The sequence below is a fragment of the Amblyomma americanum genome, chromosome 7 (genome assembly GCF_052857255.1).
Source record: "Amblyomma americanum isolate KBUSLIRL-KWMA chromosome 7, ASM5285725v1, whole genome shotgun sequence".
Lineage (NCBI taxonomy): Eukaryota > Metazoa > Arthropoda > Arachnida > Ixodida > Ixodidae > Amblyomma > Amblyomma americanum.
This window is the reverse complement of record NC_135503.1, coordinates 128,289,056-128,314,391: the sequence shown is the minus strand read 5'-3', so window position 1 is coordinate 128,314,391 and position 25,336 is coordinate 128,289,056. Positions and strand designations below refer to the sequence as shown.

Sequence of the window (25,336 nt, the reverse complement as noted above, 5' to 3'; positions counted from 1 at the left end):
GCTGGCGATTCGGGGGCACAACTTTCCCAGCTTGTTGGGAGCCGAAAAAACGACACTCACGCCATACCTGTTGGCCACTTTCCTCAAGTTGTGCGAGGTCTTGTGTAAATAAGGCACAACTAGCGGCTTTTGTGTCCTGGCACGATCTTCTCCGGACTTTCTTCGGGTTCCGTGTTTTAGTTTTTGGAGGTGGGTCTCGCAAACAGCAACCAACACAGAGCAGGGGAACGCAGCCGCCGAAAGTCGGCCCATCTGATTGTGAAAGCTGTCTTGCAACTGATGTGGGCACGATTTCTTGAGAGAAGACTCCGGGCAATGCGACGCTATAGCCCTTTTAACAATCTTGGAGTGCCTAGAGTCATAAGGCAAAAGATCTTTTTTTGCACACGGGTAATAGCCCCAGCAAACGTGTCTTTCAAGGAATGTTAGTTTCAAATCTAAAAACTGTAAAACATTAGTGTCGGGTAGTTCATGCGTAAAAGTTAGCCCAAGTCCATGTTTGTCAAAAGCATCTAAAACTTCACCTACTGTAGAGGGGTAGGTGAAGGGCGTCTGCTTTTTTAAAAGTACTAAAAAATCATCAACATATCTAAAAACCTTTAAAACCACCCCTCCCGTATAAAAGAGTTTATCTAAAGATTGATCAACCTTTGCTAAAAATATATCGCAAAGGATAGGGGCTACACAGGACCCTATGCACACACCGTTGCGCTGCAAAAAATGCAGGTTGTCAAAATGTATAAAAGTAGCACTTAGGTAAAGCTGCAAAAGAGCGATAAAAAATTATCAACCGACAGTCCTGAAGAATTCTGGAAAGACATTTCTGGAAAGATAATTTTATCGCTCTTTTGCAGTTTTACCTAAGTGCTACTTTTATACATTTTGACAACCTGCCTTTTTTGCAGCGCAATGGTGTGTGCATAGGGTCCTGCGTAGCCCCTATCCTTTGCGATATATTTTTAGCAAAGGTTGATCAATATTTAGATAAACATTTTTATACGGGAGGGGTGGTTTTAAAGGTTTTTAGATATGTTGATGATTTTTTAGTACTTTTAAAAAAGCAGACGCCCTTCACCTACCCCTCTACAGTAGGTGAAGTTTTAGATGCTTTTGACAAACATGGACTTGGGCTAACTTTTACGCATGAACTACCCGACACTAATGTTTTACAGTTTTTAGATTTGAAACTAACATTCCTTGAAAGACACGTTTGCTGGGGCTATTACCCGTGTGCAAAAAATGATCTTTTGCCTTATGACTCTAGGCACTCCAAGATTGTTAAAAGGGCTATAGCGTCGCATTGCCTGGAGTCTTCTCTCAAGAAATCGTGCCCACATCAGTTGCAAGACAGCTTTCACAATCAGATGGGCCGACTTTCGGCGGCTGCGTTCCCCTGCTCTGTGTTGGTTGCTGTTTGCGAGACACACCTCCAAAAACTAAAACACGGAACCCGAAGAAAGTCCGGAGAAGATCGTGCCAGGACACAAAAGCCGCTAGTTGTGCCTTATTTACACAAGACCTCGCACAACTTGAGGAAAGTGGCCAACAGGTATGGCGTGAGTGTCGTTTTTTTCGGCTCCCAACAAGCTGGGAAAGTTGTGCCCCCGAATCGCCAGCTCTCGGAAGCGGGGTTGCCAGATAAAGCACAACACTCCGTTTATCAAGCGTTCCATAGGAGTGGTCTACGCTATCCCCTTAACATGTGGGAAGTTTTATGTTGGTCAAACTGGCTGCTGCATCAATGAGCGCTTGGGGGACCATGCCCGAAATTTGTCAGACTTAAAAGACAAGTACGCACATTTGGTTGCGCACGTAATGAGCTGCGACGGGTGCGAGGCGATTTTGAATGAGACGAAGATTCTTGGCAAGAGCACTGATAAGACGGCGTGTGTTAGTCTGGAGGCTTTCTACATCAAGAAATATGGCAGTAGGTGCATCAGTACCCCTTCTTTATCTCTTTTTGATTCAGAGTATCAATTTTTAGATTCAGTTATCATGTAACTTTTTCTTTTTCTTGTATGATTTTTTGGCTGCCTGCCTGTTTCTTGCGAAGCGATGTTCCCTTTGTTCACCTTCTCCTCCTTGTCACCCTTCTCTCCCCTTGAAGCTTCTCCGTATATAAACTGCATCCTGCTTCAATAAAAAGCCAGTTGTGAGTTAGCGCTTGTGTCTCGTCTGTTCTGTCTTTGTGGTTGCATGTTTTTGCGCTAGGTTTTCTCTAATTCAAGAATGCAGACTACACAAGATGAACAATTGTGTGGTGAAAAGTTGCCGATCAAAAAACGAGTATGCCTGTTAAGAGCACTGCTGATTGTATACGAGGTAATGACCATGCCTTAGTCATCATATCATTATAACTGTCCCTCGGACTGAGTCCTCTGCTCTGACTAACAAGTTGCCTCTCTCACATTGATCCATTGATCTCCAATGAGCCTTGCCCTGCACCACCTGCCTGCATCCCACCTCAGCAAACTTCTTATTTCATCTGCTTGCTGGACTCTCTGCAGCCTCTTCTCTTACCTGAGAACTCATTTTGTCTTTTTAGCCGGTGGTAAATAAATAGAGGTGTCATAATGCCAGAGAATGCATGTAGAGAATGTAAAGGATGTTCTCATAGAAAAACTTTCAAGTTGCTAAACTTTCTTCTATTAAGGGGACAACAAGTTGGAGGTTGGCCTGTATCGATAGATTTCTATGTATTTTAATGAGACAGACAATATATGGATGCTACTTTAACTGGAAATAGAAATTTCGTAAACTAGAAAAATACGAGAAATGTAAGTATTGCCGCCACCAGATTTTTCTTGCAAGCATACCACAATGATGCAAAACGAAATAGCAGACAGTTCAGCATGTAGCATGTGGTAACATTAGTTAGTGTGTGCACTTAAGGTTGTTGCATGCTAAAGGCCTTTACCATAAAAGCCTTTACCCGGGAAGAATTTACCATGAAGGCCTTTGCCTTAAGGTTTTTACCCTGGAGGTCTTTGGGTAAAGACCTGGATAAAGGCCTGTCAGGTGTACACACCTGGCAGGTTGCCCACAACCCGATGGGCAGGTTGGCCGCTTGCCACAAAGCAGGCTTCAAGGATGTACGTACGTACATGTGCCTGAAATCAGAAAATACGCTTGTACCACACCAAGTGAACTTTCTTGTGCGTGGATTCCTGAGGCTAGGTTACGCTGCCATTGGCTCCCAAACTGTGATCACAAAGTCCTTTTGCTTTCGGCATCACAAGTTTGAACAGAGTAGTGATAAAAAAATTGTCCATTCTGAATTCCAATGTTCTTAGCAGTAAATGCGTCTTTTTCTGTAAAACAAACATCAGCATATATAGCCAGAAAGAGCCGCGCATCTGATTTTTCACTCAGAATGAATTGGATGGACATGTCCTTAGTGTGTCTTTAAGGGACACCGAGGAGAATGCCCTCCGGTTATTGTTCTCATGTGAAAATTGATTCTCGGGCTTTCTCTCTCTGGCTATGTTAATGTCTGTCTGGCAGCAAAAGATGCATTTATTGGCTAGAAAATTTGATTTAACTCTTTCCTTACTGTTAAAAAAGGACCGATTTTGGGTGTTTTAAAATAAAAACTGTTTTTTTCAAGAAGCTCTAAATGCACTGCGCATTGTAATGCATCAAACTGTAGCTTGTTGATTATACTTCCGAATGAAAAAAAGGAGTTGTGTGCAAAAAACATTTTGAAAATATTTTGGTTAAATCATGGAAAAACCAGCAGAAAAGGATGTGTTCACTAGATGACGGAGTAGATAAGACGACGCTGGAAACACAACTGCATCCAGTGTCGTCCTGTGTTGTGAATGTATCCTTTTCTGCTGGTTTTTTCCATGATCATGCGCCAACTGGCCCATCAAGCTACGGTTCTTGAATCATCGGTTAAACAGTGCTGGTAGTACAAAAGAAAGAACACAAGCCAAACAAAAATAAGCCGATGCACTGAGCCAGAAACTGATTTAAAAAAATTAAAATATATAAAACGTTTCACATGTTCTCAGCTACCATTCTTGTGATTTTCAGCTATGTACATAATACTTTGCACTTTCCATGGCCTTTCAAGTTAGGCAGTATGGCTGTTGTGGCAAAGCAGTCACATGAGGACATGAAGGGGGGGTAGATATGGATGTGGTGCACATTACACTTGTTCCGAGTCCTTTTCTTGTTTCTTTATATAGCAGAGCTTGCAATTCCTTGAAAAGGTTCTATGGGTGAAAAGGGGTGTGGCCGTCCTTGACATCGTCATAATCAAAAATCTGCTGGCACATTTGGTAAAATATCTTGACAGTATGTTGCAAAGTTCATAAGCACTAAATAAAACCATTCTCATTATTTACAAATAAAGCACACTGCATAATATATAATGTAAGTGGCAAAACGAAACACCCCAGCACGCATTGATATCACGGGCCTCTAAGATGAAGTCTTCCAATCGGAACTGAAATCCGACCATTCCATGTGGTCTAACGCACCACTGCTGTTTAAAAAAAAAAGAAAAGACAGCATAAGGACCAACAAAAGGGCTCAGTGTAGCTCTTCGCCTTTGAGGAGCGCGCAGCAAAACGGACGCCATGATCAGCGACCAGCTGACTACGTCCGGTCAAAGTTTCACTTTGCACGTTGCTTCTTCGCATTATAAAAAGTTAAAAAACAGAACTGAAGGCAAAGAAATGGGGCTATAGAAGCAAACTGTAGATGGCGCAGCTTGTCCAGGATCGCCATTTTGAATTTTTGGCAGCAGGTTGAAACCGTCAGTCATATATAATGATCAATGGCCTATGGCGTTGTAAGGAGAGAGTTCTTCCTGCCAGTTGACTGAAACCAATGGTGTCCGTGTCAAAAAAGACAGTTTGCCATCTCTTTGAAGTGAGTGGTGACGTAACCTAGCCTAGACACAAACATTTTTACTCCTGAAGTCGGCCGGTCATGGCAACACCTGTATTTTGTTCTTGGTCTTTCATAGCCTGTAATGGCTCCATTCTTGGTGAGAGTGGTCTCTTCGTGATTAGAGTGCGGTACCCTGTCGATACAGGCCAACATTTACTTGTGCCTAATGTCTCCTTAAAAGTAATAATGAAGTATTAGCTTTGTGTGAAAAGTGTGAATCTCTGTGGAAAAAAATGATTTGTAAAAAAGAACGGGATTTGCATGTTCTTGCTCACTAAAGGCATAAGCAGAATGCCATTTCAAGTGAATTTCATGGCAGGCAGTTGGCTCACTACCAGCTTTATTGAGCAGAGTATCATTTTGCTAAGGTTATGCAGAAGCATATGGCTGCATGAAGATGACACTTTCTTGGTTCCTATTCATGGTGAAATTTTGTCACACGGATTTTTATTAATCCTGGGTGGTCTGTGTTTCTCACTGTGTGGCTTATTTTTCTATTTGTTGATGGCATACCCATAAGCACTTTTCCTCCTTAGCAGTAGAGGTGGTTGGTATGGAAGAAAAACGAGCTTATTAATGGCATTGGCAGTGTCAAACTCGACATTCACATGCTTTGAACTGAACTGAACTGAACTTGAACTGAACAAGATTTTTGTTCTTCATTCTCACAGGCAAACTACATGTGCCTTGGAAGGGTACTAAAGCTGGTCTTCATTGAATGATTTGCGCAGTTGTGGGCTGTACCTTCGTCTGCACACGCACACAGCGGTAAAGGCAGACATGCTGAGGCATAGCCCTAGTAGTTGATCACAATGCATCCAGTTTTGAGCTGTCTGCCAGGCATCACTTTCTATACTGTTGGTGGAGAGAGACAAATACAGTTTTTTCTCACATTAAGTCCCTTTCCCGAAGCCGTAATGAGAGCTCAATAGTGGAAGCTGGTATTTGTTACTTTTGAAGCGATATACCTTGAGAAAAGAAGGAACTGGCGGAAATTTCTAATGTGACAAAAGAGCAATGGAAACCTGAGAGAGGGCAAAAGAGAAAGGAAGGGTGCAATTGCAAGCTATCTCACTTTGGCAAGCAAGGCAGCTGTGAAATCCAAGTGGTGGGAGCAGGTTCGGGCGGGGAGATGGAAGAGGTGAGGAATATACTAGCGGCCAGAGCTGTTTGAACACATCAGTTGCACAACTATCATAGAGCCCATGTATTAAAAAAATTCAAGAGATGCTGAGCACCTGCACCACCACAGAATGCAATTTATAGAATGTTTAGTAATGGTAATTTAATTTGTTGGTTCAGATCTCCCACCATTTCGTGTCATTTGCTGCGTGCTTGCGAGGTGGTGCTTCCAAACAATTTTTTTTTTTTTGTCAGTAAAGCCGCCATGTGGTCAAATTTTCGGCTTTTAGACTTTTCGGCTTGCTCTTTTTGGACCGACTTGCGCATAGGTGGAAGATGGTAAAGATGATGACATCCAAAGCATAGCGTGGGAGACTGGCAGTTTAACACGCAAGATGGTAGGCTGTGGCGATGGCGTGGGTCTAATGCAGCGGCCAGCGAATCCGGTCTGTTTGCAACGCCGCAGGTTCAAATTCCACTCACACCCAATTCTGTTTGCTTTTATTTCACACCCAACCAAGTGTGACATTGGACACTGCCAATGAAGCCAGTGAGCTCCTTACGCTTTCACATATAATCCGACGGTCTGACTGGGACAAAACTTGCAGGCCAGCAGACTGTTGCAATGCCCGTGGCCAGTAATGTAAACTGCATTTCATGTTGCAAACTCCTAGATGGTTGAAACCCTCTTGTGACCAGCAGTGAAATTAGTGGGACAGATGCAGCAGCTAAAATGTATAGATATTATAGCCTGAGATATAAATCAGAGATAAAATAAGCAAAATGTTTGTGCATTCATGAAGTTAACGGTGATGCTCGGCTGCAGTATTTTTTTCTGCTCCTTGCTTTTGCCTCCATCAGTAAAATGGCCACAGGTCGGGAAGCATTGTTTTGCAATTGGTGTAATCACGCCAGGAGTTTTGATAGCAGCAGAGTGCGTGTGCCTACTCTGCCGCAGCGGTTCCCCCTGTGGAGACGGCCGTGTCGTGCCACCGTCGGGGCAGCTGCCGTTCAGTACTGCACTGCCAGAGGCCCGTGGAGACGGACACCTATCTTACACCCACACAACGCAAAGACCGTGAGCTGCGCCAACTAAGGGCTGCCCTCGCCCGGGCCACCAGCGAGGCCCGGCTGCGCGACGAGCGCCTGCACCAACTCACTGTACAGCTGCAGGCCCTGCAGGCTGGATCCCCCCCACAGGCAAGGCACCCTCCCACTGGACACCAGGGGCAGGGTACGGGAGGGGGTTGTGCAATGGGAGACAGTCGCACAGCAGTCGGAGATAGGAATTAAGGTGATTTCACACTTGCTGCACCTTTAGCAGCGCTAGCGGTAATAGCCTGGTTTCCCCAGTTTCATTTTGTCGTCGATGTCTTCCATCCACGTGCCAGTATTCTACAACACAAGGATAGACTGCTATATGCACGAGTGAAAAACTGATTGTTTGCACAGCTTCCACCCTCCAGTGGCTTCACCTTCCAGTGAAGAACAACAGCACAAAGGCTAAACTTGCAACTACCAGCAGGTGCAAGTCCAGTCTTAGTCCCTTGCTCTTTTTTCACCTCTTGTAAACATTTTGTTGGCTGGGATTCAAGTTCAACCATGTAACGTCTACCCATGCAACCGTGGCCCGGATCTCTGCACTTCTACATCCTAAAGTGCATGTGAGTACCCTAAATTAGACCTGACTGTCCGATCCACCGTTTCTCCAGCAGCAAAGCACAGCTTATCAGGCTTGCGGTTCATCGTAAGAGATATTGCTGCACGGTGCAGCTGTCTCACAGTACGTTTTCAAACATTGTTCTTCCTCTGAGTTGCATATCATCTAACATGCAGAGAGTCTGGCACAAATGGTGTAGCTAAAGAAAGTGCCCTGAAATTGACATGGGTATGGAGAGTGCTGCCACCAGAGTCTCTTTCTTGTCATCCTGCTGAGCAGCAGTTATTGCTGATGCCTCGTGTGGACTCCTAGCAGCAGTGCATCCTTCATATTGCCACGTGCCTAGCCCCACACGACCTCCGTGCCATGCTGTAATGACAGCGAAGCAGACACGGGTGGGTGATGAGTGCTCAGGCTAAACCTGGTTCTGTAATTAAAAATCATTCTTGGCTTCACCTCTGCATCTGCCTGCATGGATAACATCCTTGAAGAATGCAGTTCCTGCTTTCCTACAGTTCTTTATGTGAGAGGCAGAGGTTTAGTCCGGCCATCTAAAGAAGCACAGCATTTAATTATACTGCTCATACTGATTGCATTTGTAGCCATCATTAGTATAACTGTGCCACTGTGTCTGGTGCATAATTTGTGGTTCCTTTTCCATCTTGTGCCTCTCGTCAAGTCGTCTATCTGAATGATAAATAATAGTAATACCAGTCCACTGTACTGGCCTTCATTTTCATGGCAAGCACTGACAGGCTTTATCATCTCTAACATATGTAGGATGTGGCTGACGTAGTTATTCACACTGTATTCAACCCGAGCTAGAGTGATGCTTGCTAGATGGAATGTGGCTGCATGAATTGTGCCACCATTTTTCATAAATTCACAAAACTTGCGGTTGCACAAATTTCAGCGACAGATGAATGACGTCATGAATAACATTGCTGTATTTGGACCAGCTAGCAATTGGCATTCTGGCCAATCGGCAATGTGGCGTGTTGTCACGCGTGACATCAATCCGCTCTGACGAATAACCATTGCATACTGTCTTGACGTTATGCATGACGTCACTCTTTTCTGGCCATTCAGTGTGGTGGGTTGTCATGATATCATTTCGTTTTCGCACCATTTTGACCAATCAGTGTGGCACATTGCACCTGGTGTGTTGTACCGACAACGATGATGCCGCATAAGCAGGAAACGTGACTTTAACAGCTATCACTGTAAAATTAAGGAGTCCAAGGAACTATTTCTCTCTTCGTGGAGGAAATGGTGAAACAAAAAAAGAAAATGGTTGGAGCATCTGTTGCAACCACAGTGGCTCTGGTGTACCATCTTCTATTGGCGTGTGTGCCGGCCGTCACTCTTTTCACCCTCTAAGTCACTTCACTGTGATAGCATGGAAATGCACGGCAGAAAGCAAGGGATCACTGAGTGAGCAGGCAATGCAGGGCCAGGACGGTGTTGCCAGCAGTGCAGACGACCGGGGAGCAGAGGCTGCCTCACTGGGCGACAGCGGCATCAGCAGTGACGTGCTGCCCTCGAGGACAGAGAGTGTCCCTGAGGAGCCCGAACCAGTTGAAGGGGAAGAGCACGATGGGCCGTGCTCAGCCGAGGCTGCTGGTGAGGGGCTACCCTTTGACCTGAGTGAGCCTAAGATCCAGCTTGTGGGCCAGTATCAAAGGGAGCTTGGGAGGGAGGAGGGGCCTAGAGAAAATGAGCTGGACTTGCGTATATTAATTAATTGATTATTGCTCCATAAGAACTTGCTTGGTACACATTCCCTCTTTATATCCCCATCTCTGGCACTGCTGCACAGTAAAGAATTGCAGCTACTATTCTGTAGTCGGATATAACTCAAGAACGAAGTGGCAGATGCCTCTGAAAAGAGACCCTCCATCCAGTGGTGTCGATCGGTTTTCATGACACCATGGTTAATCACCATTCGTCTACCACCTCTTGCAGTTTCACGCTAGAAGGTCCAAGGGGACCAGTCATGATTGGGGGCACTCGGTTGATGCCACTGGCTGAAGGTGCTCCTTTGAGGGGCATTTTCTGGGCATGTATGCGAAGGCAAGACAACCAGTGGTCCTTAAGGGTAACGGAGTGGATTCCAAGAGGAGGCATGCATAGTAGGGGGTGGCAGAAAGTTAAGTGGGCAGATGACATTAAGAAGCTTGCGGGGCTGTGGTGGCCGCAGCTGGCAAAGGACACAGCTAAAGACGTGAGAAAGGTTTCTGCCGTGCATTGGGCATAGTCAGGTTGCTCCTGCTGATGATGACAATGTTCACATGCTACCAGTGTGCATTTGAATGCCCTACTGCAAAGCCAAGTAGTGTTAGAAATTTTTCTCTGTGTTTTGTGCCCAGTGAGTGGTGTGCGTGCATTTTCTCGAATTAGGAAGGTGGTTTCACACATCAGCTTCGCTTAGCACATGACGTGGCACGTGCATATTACCTGCCTCAAAAGGCAACCAGAAGCTGTACTAATGGTAATGTGCTGCATATGTGCTGCCATATGTGTATGGTTGGATGGCGTGGCCTACCGTACACACGTTTGAAATGTACCATTCTCTGCTGGCCCTAGTAGTTAGCCAGCAGGCTAGCAGTCCTCTGGTTAGGTTGAACACCAATCTATTTCATCTGATAGCAAACAGGAATTCAAGTGTGCAGACATTTTATTGCACCCTGGAAGTTTGATTTCAATATCTGTCTTCTACTGCGTAGGCTATAGCTATTACGGTGACCCTTTGTAGGACAGCGGTACTCAAGTTGACCCACCTGCTTCAAGTGCCTGAAAATGGAAAACAGTGCACCTATGTATGCATGCTGAATACTACCCAACTATAAAAAAAACACCACTTTTCCCTTTCACTAATGGGCCTCCTTGGTTTTTTCTGTGTTTTTACATGTTTGCGTGTGCAATTTGCGAGCAAAAATGAAGACATACCAACTCGCCCAAATTTTTGCTTTACTAAATGTGTGCCCCTTTCTCCTAAATAATCAGAACAGCTTGAAAGTGATGTCATTCATTTTATAGAGTCATTCTGAGTTCAATTTGACCATTTTTAAGCATATGAAACAGGCATACAGCTTGCGCCTTATACAGGTTTAAGTGACAGGGGATGATATGACCACATGGCATGTCGCCGCTCCTTGCTAAGAACTGTGTTTTCTGGGCAATTTCACTCAAAGGTGCTGTTGATTGAAAGACACAGTGTGACCACTTCCAAACAGGACCTTTCAAAAAAATATTTCAAACTATAGTAGAGAACATACTGCCACCATTGTGTTTATAATTTGTTTTCAATGTGTACACATCACTGGCCAAATGCAATCCTTTGCTTGTACTGTAACCTGCAGGCCACCCTCAGTAACCTCTCGGAAAAAGGCTAAGCTCTCGTGCTCCTTGATAAGCTTGCCACACATACCTGACAGCCAAAACATTCAAACTAGAAAATAGTTAAGCACCACTCAATTACATGTAGAGGGCAGTCTACATTTGCTACAGGGCAGTGCATGCGGCAAACTTGACATTGACATGTGGGAAACTTGACATTGTGTCTGCACTCGTGGAGCCTGTTTGTAGTGTGCATGCACGCAGAAAAAGCAGGGGTTACAGGACATGGCCATGCTTAATGCTGCAGAGAGGTATCTAATTAAGCCACCCTGAAGGTTAACTTAATTCAGGTTGGAACACAGGGTTCAGTGCCCACATCGACTTCCTTTCAGGAATGAGCTTGCTGGCTGACATCTGGCTGCCAGTGGGCCCTCAAAGCCCAGTGCATGGAAGAAGCCTCTTGGCTCCAATGACTCCAATGATAGAGTTTGCTCCCAGTGAAAACAGTTTTTTTAGGTGCATAGTTTCCTACCTGACAGCCAGGATATTTCGTACTGCCGTTCCTTTGGGCTGCCAGTCCATTGGATGCATTCGCTGAGGCGGGCACGTTACCATTCCAGTGTGAATTCCAGAATGAGCGCCCTTGCAGATTAACTTGAATCCATGCTGGTGTGGTTGGGCATGGCTGCAGGGCTGCCCGAGGCGCACGAGCTGCCTGTGTCTGAGGAGTCTGATGACTCCACGGAGTCCTTTCCTGAGGAAGGAACCCGGCGGCGCTCATCGGGCAGCAGCTCGGAGATGCTGCGGCGCAAGTACCGCCAGCTGAAGCACCGCTACGAGCAACGCACCGAGAGCCTGCTGCAGATGCTGGGAGACCTCAACACCAAGTGAGCCTCACTGCCACCCCTGTAATACGGGAGGTTGGGCTAGAAAAAGAAAGATAATAGTGCCCTGCCAGCCAAAGTGCAGTGGGAAAGAAAGATTAAAGATGCGATGTCTCTGGTTCTTACTTTCCTTTAGTCCGCAAGCTCCACTAACTGCCCCGGAAAACTCTTGTACCAGTACCACAGTATGCGTAAATAAATATTAGAAAAAAGGCCTATGAAAAGCCTAAGCAATTTAATATAATATAACCCATTCTCACTGCAGGCTGGTTAATGATGCTGCCAAAGTAGAGTATACTTGACAGTCTTTTTATGGCAGTGGAGCAAAAGCTGCCAAGCTGGAACACGCCCCCCTCTTCCTGTGCAGCTCCCGTCTGCAGTTGTTGGTTTTCTCCTAAGGCATTGTCAACATTGGTTATTTAAGGCATATTTCTAGCACGACTGCCAACTTCCAACGTAAGAAACTTAAGGAAATAGTTTTCTTGGTTACAACAAATGTGCTAGGCACTTCTTGTCACATGAAGCTTCCATAGTTGGCACCAGCTACACCAGTGACGCATGAAGCTACCACAGAGAGAGCTGTGCGTCAAGCGGCCAGGTGCATCATTGTGCTTGAACTGTTTGGCGGAATGACACAGACGCTATGTCCCTGTAGCCTTTCCTTCATTGCCAAAAAGAGCTGTCTCCGAGTGTAGAGGCTTACGACATGTAGCATGATTGGGTGGTGATAAGTGGCTAATGGTATTGTTCAGTGATGGAGCTGTGTAGCGTTTTCAATGCAATAGTGTTAAGGAGCTTGTGTCGCAGAAAAGCCAGCATTGTTTTCGGCGTCTGCATCGTTGACGACGAGCGAAAAATCTACGAAAAATCATCAGAGAAACAAAATAGGGGGCAGATGGACCACCCAGGTCACGTGACCTTGTGGTGTCATCACAAACTGGCCACTGGAATGTGACCAAACTTACCACCGTGGCAGGTGGCGATTAAATTAATGATTGGGTGCGAGAGGTTGTTCAGGAAAAGCAGCCTGGGTGTCACACGCCCCACTGGTGGCAGCAGCTGCCATCGCAGGGCAGTGGCGCATCACTTAACCGCTGCGCCACTGTGCCAGGAGGTGCATGAGGACTTCCCGGGATCTATGAATATAAAGTAGAGAATGGCCAATTCCGCATTTATGGGTATTAAACCATTAAAACTATCATGTCATACCTTTACAGCGGAGCTTGCTTAAGCATCTCCTCCAATTTTTGAAAAGCCAAAAGATTTGCACAAAAGCCTATCAACATCTTTTGCTGAAGCTTCATTATGGTCTGCTGCGAGTCGTACTGAAGGCAAAGCTGGAGACAGTGGGAGAAGGTGAGGGGGATGCTGTTTCTGTGTTGCCCCATTTTTTTGCCCATGCACAGAACCTCCCAAGTTTATTCAGTGCTTGCTGGTCCCATTTTGTTTCTTTGGTTCTCCATATGATGAAGCAGCCATTTTTGTTTCGCATTGCTTTTGTTTACCCTTTATTGTGGCTAGTTCTTGTGTGTGTACATTCTGCATGCTGAGACGTCTGCTGCCCCTGTTGCATGGCGATGTTGAAGCAGCCCCATGTTGGAGAGGCCTCTGCCCTGCGACACACATGGCCCGCCCACATCCCGTCATGCAGATGCGTTGTGGCAGCACGTGTCCACTTGCCAGTCGACCCATGTCACCAGGTGCTTTTTTTTTTCCCCCACAACATTTGGGCTGTTTAAAGCATGAGTTTGTGTGTGCTAGCTGGTTTGTTACATACAAAGTAAGTGCAAAAAAAGCGGGCCAGTAGCACCTTCAGTTATCAGTGCCGTTCATGTTCTCTGTGTCTCGTTTCATTTTTTTCAGCCAATTTTATTTTTCCACTGTGTGGTGCACCTCCTGCATTGTGCAGCTAGTCGTGGTCCTGCTCTGCTCATACCAGCTCGCTCTCAGTTGAGAATTCAGTAGCAGAGCAATGTTTAAATTCTAGAAGTCTTGGCTTTTGTGCTTGCATAGTGCAGTCTAGCAGAGTGTGCCCAAAGCAGCGTAGAATCCTTACAAAGCAAATGGTGAGCAGTCATCATTGTCAGTTGGGCGCGCATGGCACTAGCTGCAGCGGGCAGCTCTCTTACCTTTCATCTTGTGCTCTCTCTACTCTCCCTTTTTTGTTTGCACAGGGAACTGATAGTGGCCAAATCGGTACTGTTAAACAGGCCTCCATCCATCCTTCAGGCACCTTGGAACATGTAAGCCATGCTGCTGTGGCTGCAAAAGCATGAAGGGGGCACTGTATCATTTGCAGTGGTAAAAATGGGCTCTGTCAGGACAGGATATGGTCTTTCTCCTTCTTGTGCTTCAACTCGCGGGAGTTTCTTTTTTTTTTAATTCCTTGCACGATGTACCCTTTCCAGGTACCTGGAGCTTCGGCCGGCGTACGAGAGCACCCAGGAGCGCCTGCGGCACCTGGAGCGTGAGCTGTCAGAGGCACGTGCCGAGATTGAAAAGCAGGAGCGCTGGCACAGCGAGATGTACCTCAAGATGTACAGGTGGGCCTGCTTCTCACCTCTTGTGAAGCTTATTCATGTTCATAATCAGGCCTTTGAGGTTGAGGCCGGTCTCTGGAAGGACTAGCCCCTAGACTTGCGAGGCTTCCATTGTAACATCGTTGCAGGTGACCCTGCCTGTGACTGACATTCACAGCGGAGCTCATGCAGACCTCTACCGGCATGTGTAGGCAGCCAGGTGCTGGCTAGGTCACCCTCATTTGACAGTGAAATCTAACTGTAGTGACATAGGCGCCTGGGACAGAAGACTGCGCAGAACCTTCTTTCTCTTCTAGGTTTTGTTGGAGTACCCTTGCAGTGAAGCTGCCAGCAATAGCTCCACTGTAGTGACATTGTATGCAAGTGCCAGCTGATGCCGACACCATCCTTGGCTGAGTTTCCTGCTCTAAGGGTGCCCTTTGACTGCTTGCACAAGCAGCGAGCATTGGCTGCAGCTGCCACCATTATCATTTGAGGTTGAGTTCAGTGTCATAAAGGAATACAGTACGCCTCCACAACAGCCAGTTCCTCCCATGGAAGGTGATGTACTCCATGCTCTCATGTGGCACCCCTGTCGTGCCAAAAATGTAAGCTGAGGGGCTGCTTCGTGGTGCATAATTTAGTGTGCTACTTCAAGCAGCATAGCAAAATATGCTGTCTGGCACCAATGTCGGATAGCTTTGCATCGCAAAGATGTCATGTGCCCCTGCTTGTAGTGATTTGGACCCAAGACTTGTCCAGCACTTTTCGTGCTTTATAAGTAGGTGTTTGTCCCAAGCTGCCAACAGAAGCGTTTTTTGTAAGCGAATAAAATTTCAGTAGTGCTGCAGTTTGGTCTAGTTGGTTGGCCATTTCTTAATGAATTACAGTGCACCAGAAAACATGGGAACACCAGACAGATAGGCACAGACAAATGCCTGTCTGTATCTGTATCTTTCTGTCTCGATTCCCTGTGTTTTTCAGTGCTCCTTATTTTATAAAAATTTCAGTGTGATCTCACGTGGTTGTTTTCAAGTGTGCTTTGCCAAGATGATGGTGGCTCATGTCAGCATTGGACTTTGTTCACAGGAAGGGCCAGGAAGCAGCACAGTTCGAGCGCAACGAGGAACTGCAGCACCGTGCGGAGGCTGCCAGCTCTACGCTGCCACCTGGGGGGGCGTTCCGTGGCAACCCCGGCACTGAGCGGCAGGCAGAGTACACGCTGCGCTTCCTCAAGGACGCCGTGTTCTACTTCCTGACGGACCGGTCTGACTGCCGAGGACACCTGAGCGCCATCCAGTCCATCCTGGGCTTCTCGGAAGCCGAGCGCGCTGCCGTCGCAAAGGCCTGGCGACACCGGGGGCGCCTTTGAAGCGCCTCACTCGAGCACCGGAAGGCTTGACTTTGTTCAACTTTGTTCATGGTCTTTTTTTCATTTTGTCGAGCCAGGGTATAGTCCAGATTTTTTTTTTTTGGCAACTGGGAAGAGAATGACTTAAGGTTAGCAGTGTTGGACAGCACTGAGGGTTGACCTCATGCTGTCAGGGGTTGTTCGGAATGGGCTAATTATCTTACTGTAGACTGTAAAGAAGGTTTTGGCTGGGAAGCATGGCTGCACAAAGTGGGCACCGTTGCCTCCCTGGCAGTCTTGAAGGAATCAAGGGTTCCTTCAAAAGGGCATATCAGAGAGTTGCTCCGTTGATATGCCATTCCTTCCAGCACTGTGATCGCTACTTCCTTCTTCTGCTGTGGTGAAGGACATCAACCTGTGATTCGAACCTGTGGTCCCCACGAGAGAGCAGCCATACTCCTATTGCGGAGGCTGCCAGAAAGAGTTGAGCACTGGTTCCGCCTGTTAGTTACTCACTCACAAGATTTATATATTGATGGCACTCATATTTCACTGAGAGGCAGCTCTTTTTCACAAGCTTTGGGAGTGGTGCATAATGCATGCTAAAATGCTTCTTGAGGCTCCATGCCTGATAGAATAAAGGCATGCCAGTGACAAATTCCACATGCAGGACATGCAGGACATGCAGAAAAATTTTTTTGCACAATCATGTGGGCCAGTTGTCTCAACTTCCTGCAGGTATGGGGGGACATGCATGGCCCATGCTCCGGTGTATTCACACCAGGCAAATGGGTCATGAGCCAGTAACGCTGTGAAAAGTTTTGTTTCCGTGAACCCCATCCTGAAAAGTTTTGGTGGCGAATGTACATAAATTGTCTCAATGCCCATGCATGGATCACTTCAAAGTTTTATTTACTCTGTACACCACACATGTGGTGGAAAGTACTTGTTGCTGTCCTTGCTTTCATTTGGAGACTTTGCACAAAGTGTGATTTATTGTTTATAATGTTGCTAGCAAAGTGCTCTGGGTACTTTGCAAAAACTTCAAGCTTTGCACCAATTGTAAAATGTCGGGATTTGTCTTGGGCAGTACTTTCTGCAGCTTATATACATCTGCCTTGATTTGTTAGCTGCACCTGTATAACCGTCTGCTTAAACGCAAGTTAAAGAGGTTCTTCAGGCCTTGCATAGTTGCATGCCTGGTGAGGCTGATTCTTGTGGCTTGCATTTTGTTCGCGGCAGTCACACAGAGCATTTTGTATTTTTCTTTTGCTCTGTGGTGCTTGACGAAGGATGTGACCGGCGGAATGACTTGGAAATGCTGATGGCTCAGAAAGGCCTTCCGACGCTAATTATGGCTGAGGTGGACCCTGAATGTCACATGGGCACAAATACACTGAGACAAAACTCGCACAGAAGGCAAAAAGTGCACTGATGGGGGCACAGAGACGTAGGGTAGTCAGTAGAAAGAACTCCCAGCACAAGCGAGTGTTGCTCCCAGTTTGACTTATGGAGGCTTCCCACTGCTTATTTCACTCTCCCAATGCTGCAACATGCCAAGGCAACGAATGACAGTTGTGTGTCTACGCATGTACAGCATTGTGCAGCTTTATCGTGCAGACATTAAAAAATTTTCCCGCCTCAACCACTGACTCGTTTACAGTGAAACTGCGCACAGAGCTCGTGTGTGGTAATAACTTTTGTCTCGTAGCGAGTTTGACAACGATATTTACAGCGTTCAGCTGCGCATGATGCAAACCCGTAAGCGTCTGCACCTAGATGGACAAAATGAAATCCGCCAGCACTGAGTTTGGTGGCGCCATCAGAGGACCCGTGCGCCACACCAGTGCTCTCCTCGGCTCCTTTTGTGCCATGATGCTTTCCTCTGCAGAAAGCAGATAGCGCCACCACCACACCGTTTCAAAGGGGACGCTCTTCCATCCATCTATCGAAAACTCGGCATTGGCAGCTTCCAGTTCCTCAGTCTCAGCGCAGATGATTATGGCTTTGCATCATAGGTGGCTGATCCGGGTAAATACCGTTCTCAAGCTTGGTGCACAGTTTCCCAGCAAACAAGCCAGCAGTTGAGGTGGGAAAATTTTTAAAGGTCTTCATGATAAAGATAGACAATACTTTATCAACAGATTGTGCTCTTTTCATAGTTTCATGTGTGCTGTTACTCATTTGTGCACAAGTAGAAAGGCATCCAGCATCCTTGCTGGCATCTCTTTGTGTTACTTGCCATATTTACTCGCATAATGCATGCACTTTTTTCCCGCAAAAAATCTCTGAAAATTTAAGGTGCGTTCCTCATGCAGGGTAAGGCATTCAGAAAAAAATTTGAAGCTGTAAAACCGGGACAAAAGTTGGTTGGCAGGATAAGTACTTCATACTCTCAAGCATGGTTTTTGTGGTAGTGAGCATAGTCAACAACTTTTATCTTAAAAGCACATGTATACTCTCGTAGCGACCTGTATGCTGTATAAAGAAAGAACGACTAGAGTTTACTCTAGCACAATCTCAGCTTTCAGGGCAAATCCCTATCACAAAAGTTTCCGCAAGATCTGCCAGGAAGAGCAGAAAAACGGTTTGCGGCAGTCATGAAATTTTACAAATGGTGCTTTATATTACTGTGTACCTGTTTCAGCGATCAAAAAAGGGTGCCTGCTAGCATTCACTGTCATCAGCAACAGACTGCGTGCCAAAAGAATGCACTGCATTCATTAGGCAAAGGGAAAAAAAATTGCTCTTTCTAGCATCCAAAGTAGGGGGTGCGTTCTCTATGCAAGCGCGTCCATTACACGAGTAAATACGGTATTTGCACAGTGCACATAGGAATTTAGTTGAGCTGAGCTAATGTTAAAGAATAATATAAAAATTAACAAATGCACATCAGTATACATTTTTTAATATTCCCACTACACTAAGCATGCATTTAGATGCCCGAAGAAAAATATACACATGTGACGTCCACTGCTGGAGACTTCTTCAGGGTGCTTGATTTCCACTGCCAGGATCTTGGCTTCTTGAGCAAAGTACTAAATGCCTGGCCTGGTTATTGGTGTTAGAAGCAGTGCTGAAAGCATTGTCATATCCTGTTTTGTGTTATCGGCAAACAAAGCAGACGTGCCGATTTGACGTTGGGGAGGCGGGAGGGCGCATCCTCATTTGTTAACTCAGTAGAACCCGAATGCAGTGGGCAGCATGTTTTCAGTCAGGCTCCACACAGTGATGGTGTAGCAGTGCGAGAGCTTGCCCAGGACATTCTTTGGAGATCCCCCATGCTTCCTCTTCATTTGAAGCCTCGTCAGACGCTTGCATTGGGTCATCAGCGGTGCTCTTTGTATATGTCAAATTTCACTGTTGTTATCAGGGGAACAGAGGTCCTATGCTGATCAATGCTGCGTAATTTGATCTTCACTGCAGAGGTGGTGCTGCTTTTGGCTCCATGCGCGCAGGCACAGCCAACGTTGCAATGGTTGTCTCCGGTGTGCCTGGACAGGTGTTCCCCTTTATGTGTAGCAGAGAGCAGCACTGCTTGGCTGGAGGAGCTGGTTTGCTTGCATTTCCTTGGTTTCTGTTGACCAGTGACAACAGACCTGTATCTGCATAAACCTGGCAAGGCAGGTTTATGAAGCTTGGCTTTCAGCCTTGCTGTCTGGTTGAATGCCCCGGGGCAATGCATGATTGAAACGGGTAATTTTTGTGACATAGCATTCCTCTCAGCTCCATGGGCAGCAGCTTGAGACTGAGCATGGGGTACTATGCAGTCTGCCTAGAGTTCTTCACTCTGCTTGATGTGTGACAGTTAGGTTTGGACATGCTCACTGTGATAGCATTGGCCACAGGGTGCTCTTTCTTTGCAGCTGTGCTTTTTATTCCCTTGAACCAAATGAATGGTAAAGAGACTGGCAGCTCTGTTGGGCAACTCATGACCTCTCTCTTCACTGCCATCTTCTTATTGTGTTTGGTGGTCGATATGTGCGAGTTGTGGGGGTGTAAATGCATGTGGTCTGTTTATCATTGTGCTCTGCATCTATGACCAGCTGGTGAGGTCCTTTTAGGTGAGCGTTTAGATGACCACCTCCAATTGCGAGGTTAGCGAGTTGAGTGACTATTGCCAGAACGCCATCATTGCTGCTACACCTGCATTTATGAGTTACGGTCCCTGGCACCTTGTAGTTAAGGTGATGTTTAGGTGAGATGCCACATTCAGGGCCACCTTTTCTTTTTTTGTGGAACATCACCTTCAGTTGAATGCATCAAATTTTTTTTTTCATTGTGCGTGGTGGTGTGTTTGTAGCTAGAGGGGTTGCTGGAGTGGAAATAAGGCTGATAAAGTCAGTTGATTACTTTACCACTGCAAAGCAGCAAGAAAATGTTAATCATGGTTAATCCAGTTCTACAGACCTTCAGTGTTCCTATATATATGCCTTGATGCCTCTGGGAGTGTGGTGACAGTGTGGTGTCTGCGGCCATGTAGTGCATTTACAAGTAGCCACCAACAAAAGCCACGTTTTTCTGTTTCATACAACACTCGAGCTCTTTCCCTGTTGAGCTTTGCTTGGGAAGTTCAAACTTGGAAATATGCTGAACTGAAGCTTAGTTAGGCCAGCTGCATGTTATATCAACACACTTTCATGGGGCACCAGCTGCTGTTAAAACTTTTTTGTGAGCTGCACCATGAGGAAGTTACACATAGGCTTTTTTCATGCTTGGGTGCTTCTTTGAGGCCTGTTCAGACTTCCCTACTGACATATCATATAGCCACAGTGGTGGAACTTCCTTTTTTAATGGTGCACTGCTGCAAGCCTGCTATTGGCCAGAACATGCAAGGGTTGTGCGGCAAAGGGTCGGCGGTTCATAGCTAGCAAAATGTGCTGAATTGGCCTTTAGATTTTGAAACAGTGCAAAAGAAAGAAATGGTAGTCATTGTTCTGGTGTGCAATACTGTTAAATATTTATTTCTTTTCCACTGCTTTAATGTGCGGTCCAGTCATCAGTACAGACTACCTCTTGTAATGCTGAAACTTGTGCTCTCAGTGTAGATGCTGTACTCAGAACTCGTGCATCATGCATGTTTTTCGGTGTAAGGAAGTAAGACTTGCATGTTTCTTTTTTCGACAAGCCTCGAGCTGCAAAGGTGAAATGTAACATATGCTGTGTACCGGTATGGTACATGCGCATTTTGTCAAGCTGCTTGCCGCATGATTTATTCACTACTTGGCTCCCCTTTGGTGCTTTCATGTTCAATGCCTACTGTGCCCTGCTTTGTGGTGCTTTCAGGGTGCACCCTGTCAATGGGCCACCATAATTTCGATACTATAAATGTCACATCCAGGTGCCTCGAGGCTGTGGAAAACCCCATGGAAAGGCTGTGTTGTACTAGACAGCATTTGGCATGACCTGCTCATGTTGACATTGTTCCTGCTTAGCATGTTTGCTCCGTTCTTCGTGTCAGTAGGCGTAGACAGCAGTGCTTGGCTATGCTGCAGACTGCTCAAGTGCAAAGTTATCAATGGCTGCAAAAGGTGGAGCAGGTGGGGACTAAAAAAACCAACGAGCAGAGCGGTAGGGTCCTCTGCACCTTTTATATTTCACTCTTTAGCTTCCGATGTGGATTTGGCGCATAAACTGTCTCAAATGGTCATGGTCCCACATTATGCAGTTGCCTTCCCACTTCTTAAAATGCTGGCCGGCATAGCAGGCCGTGAATGTGAATTGGTGTTGCTGCATTTGCAGGTCAGTGCTGTGCAACCAGTCTTGTATGCGAGCTACTGACTTTTTTTTAATCTTTTTTTTTTGTTTTTTATTGTCCCCCCCCTCCCCCCCCCCCCCTCCCCCGACTGACCCTGTGGTCTATGCTACAGGCTAGCATTTATGTGGGTGCAACCCACCGGTGTGCCTTGTGTTTCGCTCTTTCATGCAGTTCAGCAGCGAGTGTCTTGCAGGTGCGGCTTTGCACCTGCAGCTTTGCACCTGGCTTGGTGTCTTGATGACTGATTATGATCGTCCTTTGGACATTCACACTACCTGACGTCAGAGGGGGATGCCACGCATTCCATGTGGAGCAGCTGAGTGGCCTGCCCTCAGCTAAGCTACTGTGACATTTTCTTGTGCCTGTTGTCAGCACAGAAGACTTGTACGGTGGCAGAACACTTTTTCCTCGTTTAAATGCTGCGAGCAGGTCGCAGTGTATGCTCTTTCATCTGAGCTCCTCCTTGAGTGACATGTCAGTGCCTACAGGGTGCTAGAATATTGTAGCGACCCATCTAATCACATGCGGACGTAAAGTTTAAACTTTTAGGCATTGCTTGGCTGCAGCTTCTTGTGATTCTGGGCTGTCTGTGATGTAAAAATGGTCCGTTTCTGTATGTCTGCTGTGAAGGCTTGTGGCACACAGCATTGCTGCTAGCTGGCAGTTTTATCAAATTCTTTTTATTGAGTTGTTATCACAGTTTTATATGCCTCTGTTTGGGTTGCCTTGTGTTGTTGATTCAGTTCAGCTTCTTTGGGAGTCAGGCAGCACATTTTGAACAATCCGTGCTTCCTTTTCTGAAGTTGGTATCTAGTTAAACTGGTGTAGCAGCATAGTGTATACTTATAAATGCACACATATATATATATATAGATATATAGACAGCATTTGTAGTTTAGTGTTTGCTTTGGAGTGGGCTACATTCACTTGGTCAAAGACTGCATTGCAGTGGCCTGCCTTCATTATACACTGCTTTTTTTAAAGATGAAATAAGTGTTGCAATGTGAATAATGGCATGAACTGTGCAAGAGAGACATTCAGCTCACAAGGCACTAACTACCAACCACATAACCTCTCTTATAATGCTTCCGCAGCTGTATGATGTGACCTAGCTCACATGTGCCCATCCAACAGACCTGCTTCTTATGAAGGCAGGTCTAAGCTGTGCTTCACACTTTCCTCACAAAGCAGCCCCCTACGATGCTGTGCACCATTCCCTCATTGGTATGCTTATGGTGTCACTCATGGTAGAAGTGCAAACCAGTTGTAAAAAAAAAAAAAGGAGGCTATCGCAAATAAGCACAGTTCATATAGCTGGCGCCCTTTACATAGTCCATGCCGGTGTATGCTCTGCAACATTCATTTCATCAGCCAACGATTAGCCCGCATCGAGATTCTGCTCTTATATTTTGTGCAATGCTCTATTGTTCGCAATCGATGGTGCATGCCTGCACCTGCTACGAATCAAAGTGAATGTGATAAATAAGGGACAAGGATGTGCAGTTGACTTCTTTTAATCTGAGCCGTGCTGGGACATTCACGCCAGGCGTAATTTAAAGGGTGCATTAGGGTTTACATGTACTGCTATAGCACAGATGCCCTTGGAGTGCCAGAACACACTGTGAAGTTTGATTAGTATTGTTTTCTTGCACACACAAGCAGTCTCCTAAATTAAAGTGCAGTTCTCGCTTCAACTGCAGTGCTCCTGGGCATCCTCACCATAATTATCATTGCTGTTGTCTGAATAAAATCATACTGTATTGAGGGAGAGGCTAGAGCTTTACGAAACTGTTTGCATGCAAGGATGGGGCATGGAATTTTGGGGTCTGTGTGATGGCTGTCTGTCTTAATGCCGTCTTAATGTCCGCCTGATGCTGTGTACAGCTTTGGTGACACTTCAGTTAGAATACATCTACCCCTTTTACCTCCTTTGCAAAGTCGGTAGTGCTCACAGTCGGGAATTGACTCATTGGTGGTGGCCTCTAGTTGGAATCATCTGTAATGCTTCAAGTTCAAATTAACAGGCATTTTTTTTTTGTGGAAAATCAGGGGCACTTTTTAGCACTGTTGTGCAGTCAAATTGAAAGGCAAATTAACCAGCCTCAGATCAACAGAAGTCAACTGTCTGTGGTTACTGAGTGAACACCACAGTGGCAGTTGCTTGGATGACTTGGTTCTAAGCCTAGGTAATTCAAGTACTGGGCATGTCGCATATCCCTTCTGTGTCATGTCAGAGTTCTCCCCACGTTCCTTCTGTAGTCACATTATTTATTCTGTACTTTCGTTTATCATTTTATTTTTACCATGAGGTGGCTTGTGGAAGCGTGACTCACTTGAACACATATGGTTCTGCTGCGAGCGTTGTTATTGCAGTTGCATTATGGAAACTCATTTCTATTCAATGCAGCATTCAGGCTGTTTCGGTCTAATATGCACGTATAGCAGTAAGGAGATTACAGCTGCTTAATTGCACAGATGACAGCGTTTTCTACTGGACTGTGAATGTCACTTTTCCAGCTTCAAGTACTGACACCCTGCCATCCTTGGCCAGATGAGAAGACAGTTACTTCACTGTACTGCTAAGGAAATGGCAGCACAGTGAAGTAACTGTCTTCTCAAAGTGTCATAGTAGTCAACCACAGCCGTGGTAACACATACTTGCCTCATCCATAGCCTAGCAAAAAATTAAGATAGTGAGGCTTCAATTTCATAGGCACGGGGTAAAAAGTGTAATAAAGTTGGATACAACTTAACTCTGCAGTGAAGCTCCACCCACATTCAAGACGGCCACGCAGAATTCCTCCTTGACAAAAAAGTAATCTGTTAAAAGTTTTTCTTGTTACCTAAAAAAAAGAATCTATATATGAGCCAAATTATATACTCAAGAATTATGATGCCTCTTGCTTGTTTGATATAGTTACATGTTAAAAAGCTGACTTGGTTTACTGTTGTGATTGGTCAGCGGAGTAATAAGGACTCTACGGACCATGACCCATTGTTAAAAACTGCATTTTTTTTTAAGTTGTATCCTACTATACAAAAAAAGCATTTGAACATGCCTTAAGGGCCTGTAAACACCAAATTTTCATTTCCGTGTTTTCTTAAATCAATTGATGCATTAGGCATTATTATATGTGGATCACTCCATGATATTTGCCTATGACCGCTAAATAATTTATAATTGAATTTATTGTTGATGGTGTTTCGGTCCCCAAACCATGGACCAAACCATGGATGTGTAGTTGGTCTTTAGGTCACGTGAGGATCGAGAAAAACTGCAGTATAATGGCTGATACGTAATTGTTGTTATTCCAGCTCTCAAAGCAGGCTGGTTTAAGTGTTGTAGTGAATTAAAACTATATATCAGCTTTTATATTGCAGGTATTTTCGTGCCTCACATGACCTAAAGGCCAACTGCACATCACAGCCATCGTTCGGTTAATTCTTCTTCTCCTTTTTTTATATTGCAGGTATTTTCATGCCTCATGGGATCTAAAGGCAAACTACACATCACAGCCATTGTTCGCCTAATTAAACCAAAACCGAAACTGCATAAAAGAATAAATTAAATTATAAATTATTTAGCGCCTGTAGGCAAATGCCACATGATTATCCATATATTGTAATGTCTAACGCAAATGCATCGTTCGAAATAAAACACAGAACTAAAATTACGTGTCCATAGTTATTTAAAATTTACTAAGAAAGCACAGAAAGAGGTGGCTTACTATGACTATGCTTATATGTTTGAAATCTTGCACATCATTTGGTGGTGCTTCCATGTAATCATATTTTGACCCG

At 45.5% G+C, this 25,336-nt stretch overlaps 1 protein-coding gene across 4 annotated transcripts in view; it reads left to right on the top strand.

Moving 5' to 3' along the window:
* The window catches only part of qtc (GRIP domain-containing protein quick-to-court), a 35,223-nt gene extending 18,767 nt beyond the window's left edge, over nucleotides 1-16,456 (top strand). Inside the window, exons 3-8 of one of the 4 annotated variants that reach the window (XM_077632983.1) lie at nucleotides 6,983-7,224; nucleotides 9,136-9,307; nucleotides 11,715-11,910; nucleotides 13,494-13,607; nucleotides 14,316-14,450; nucleotides 15,516-16,456. In XM_077632983.1, the coding sequence (XP_077489109.1) occupies nucleotides 6,983-7,224; nucleotides 9,136-9,307; nucleotides 11,715-11,910; nucleotides 13,494-13,607; nucleotides 14,316-14,450; nucleotides 15,516-15,798 (1,142 nt within the window). In that variant the 3' untranslated portion in view covers nucleotides 15,799-16,456. Of the gene's footprint in view, nucleotides 1-6,982; nucleotides 7,225-9,135; nucleotides 9,308-11,714; nucleotides 11,911-13,493; nucleotides 13,608-14,315; nucleotides 14,451-14,575; nucleotides 14,622-15,515 lie in introns of those variants that run through there. The other 3 variants (XM_077632980.1, XM_077632982.1, XM_077632981.1) reach the window with 3 other exon arrangements.
* Nucleotides 16,457-25,336: the final 8,880 nt, after the last annotated feature.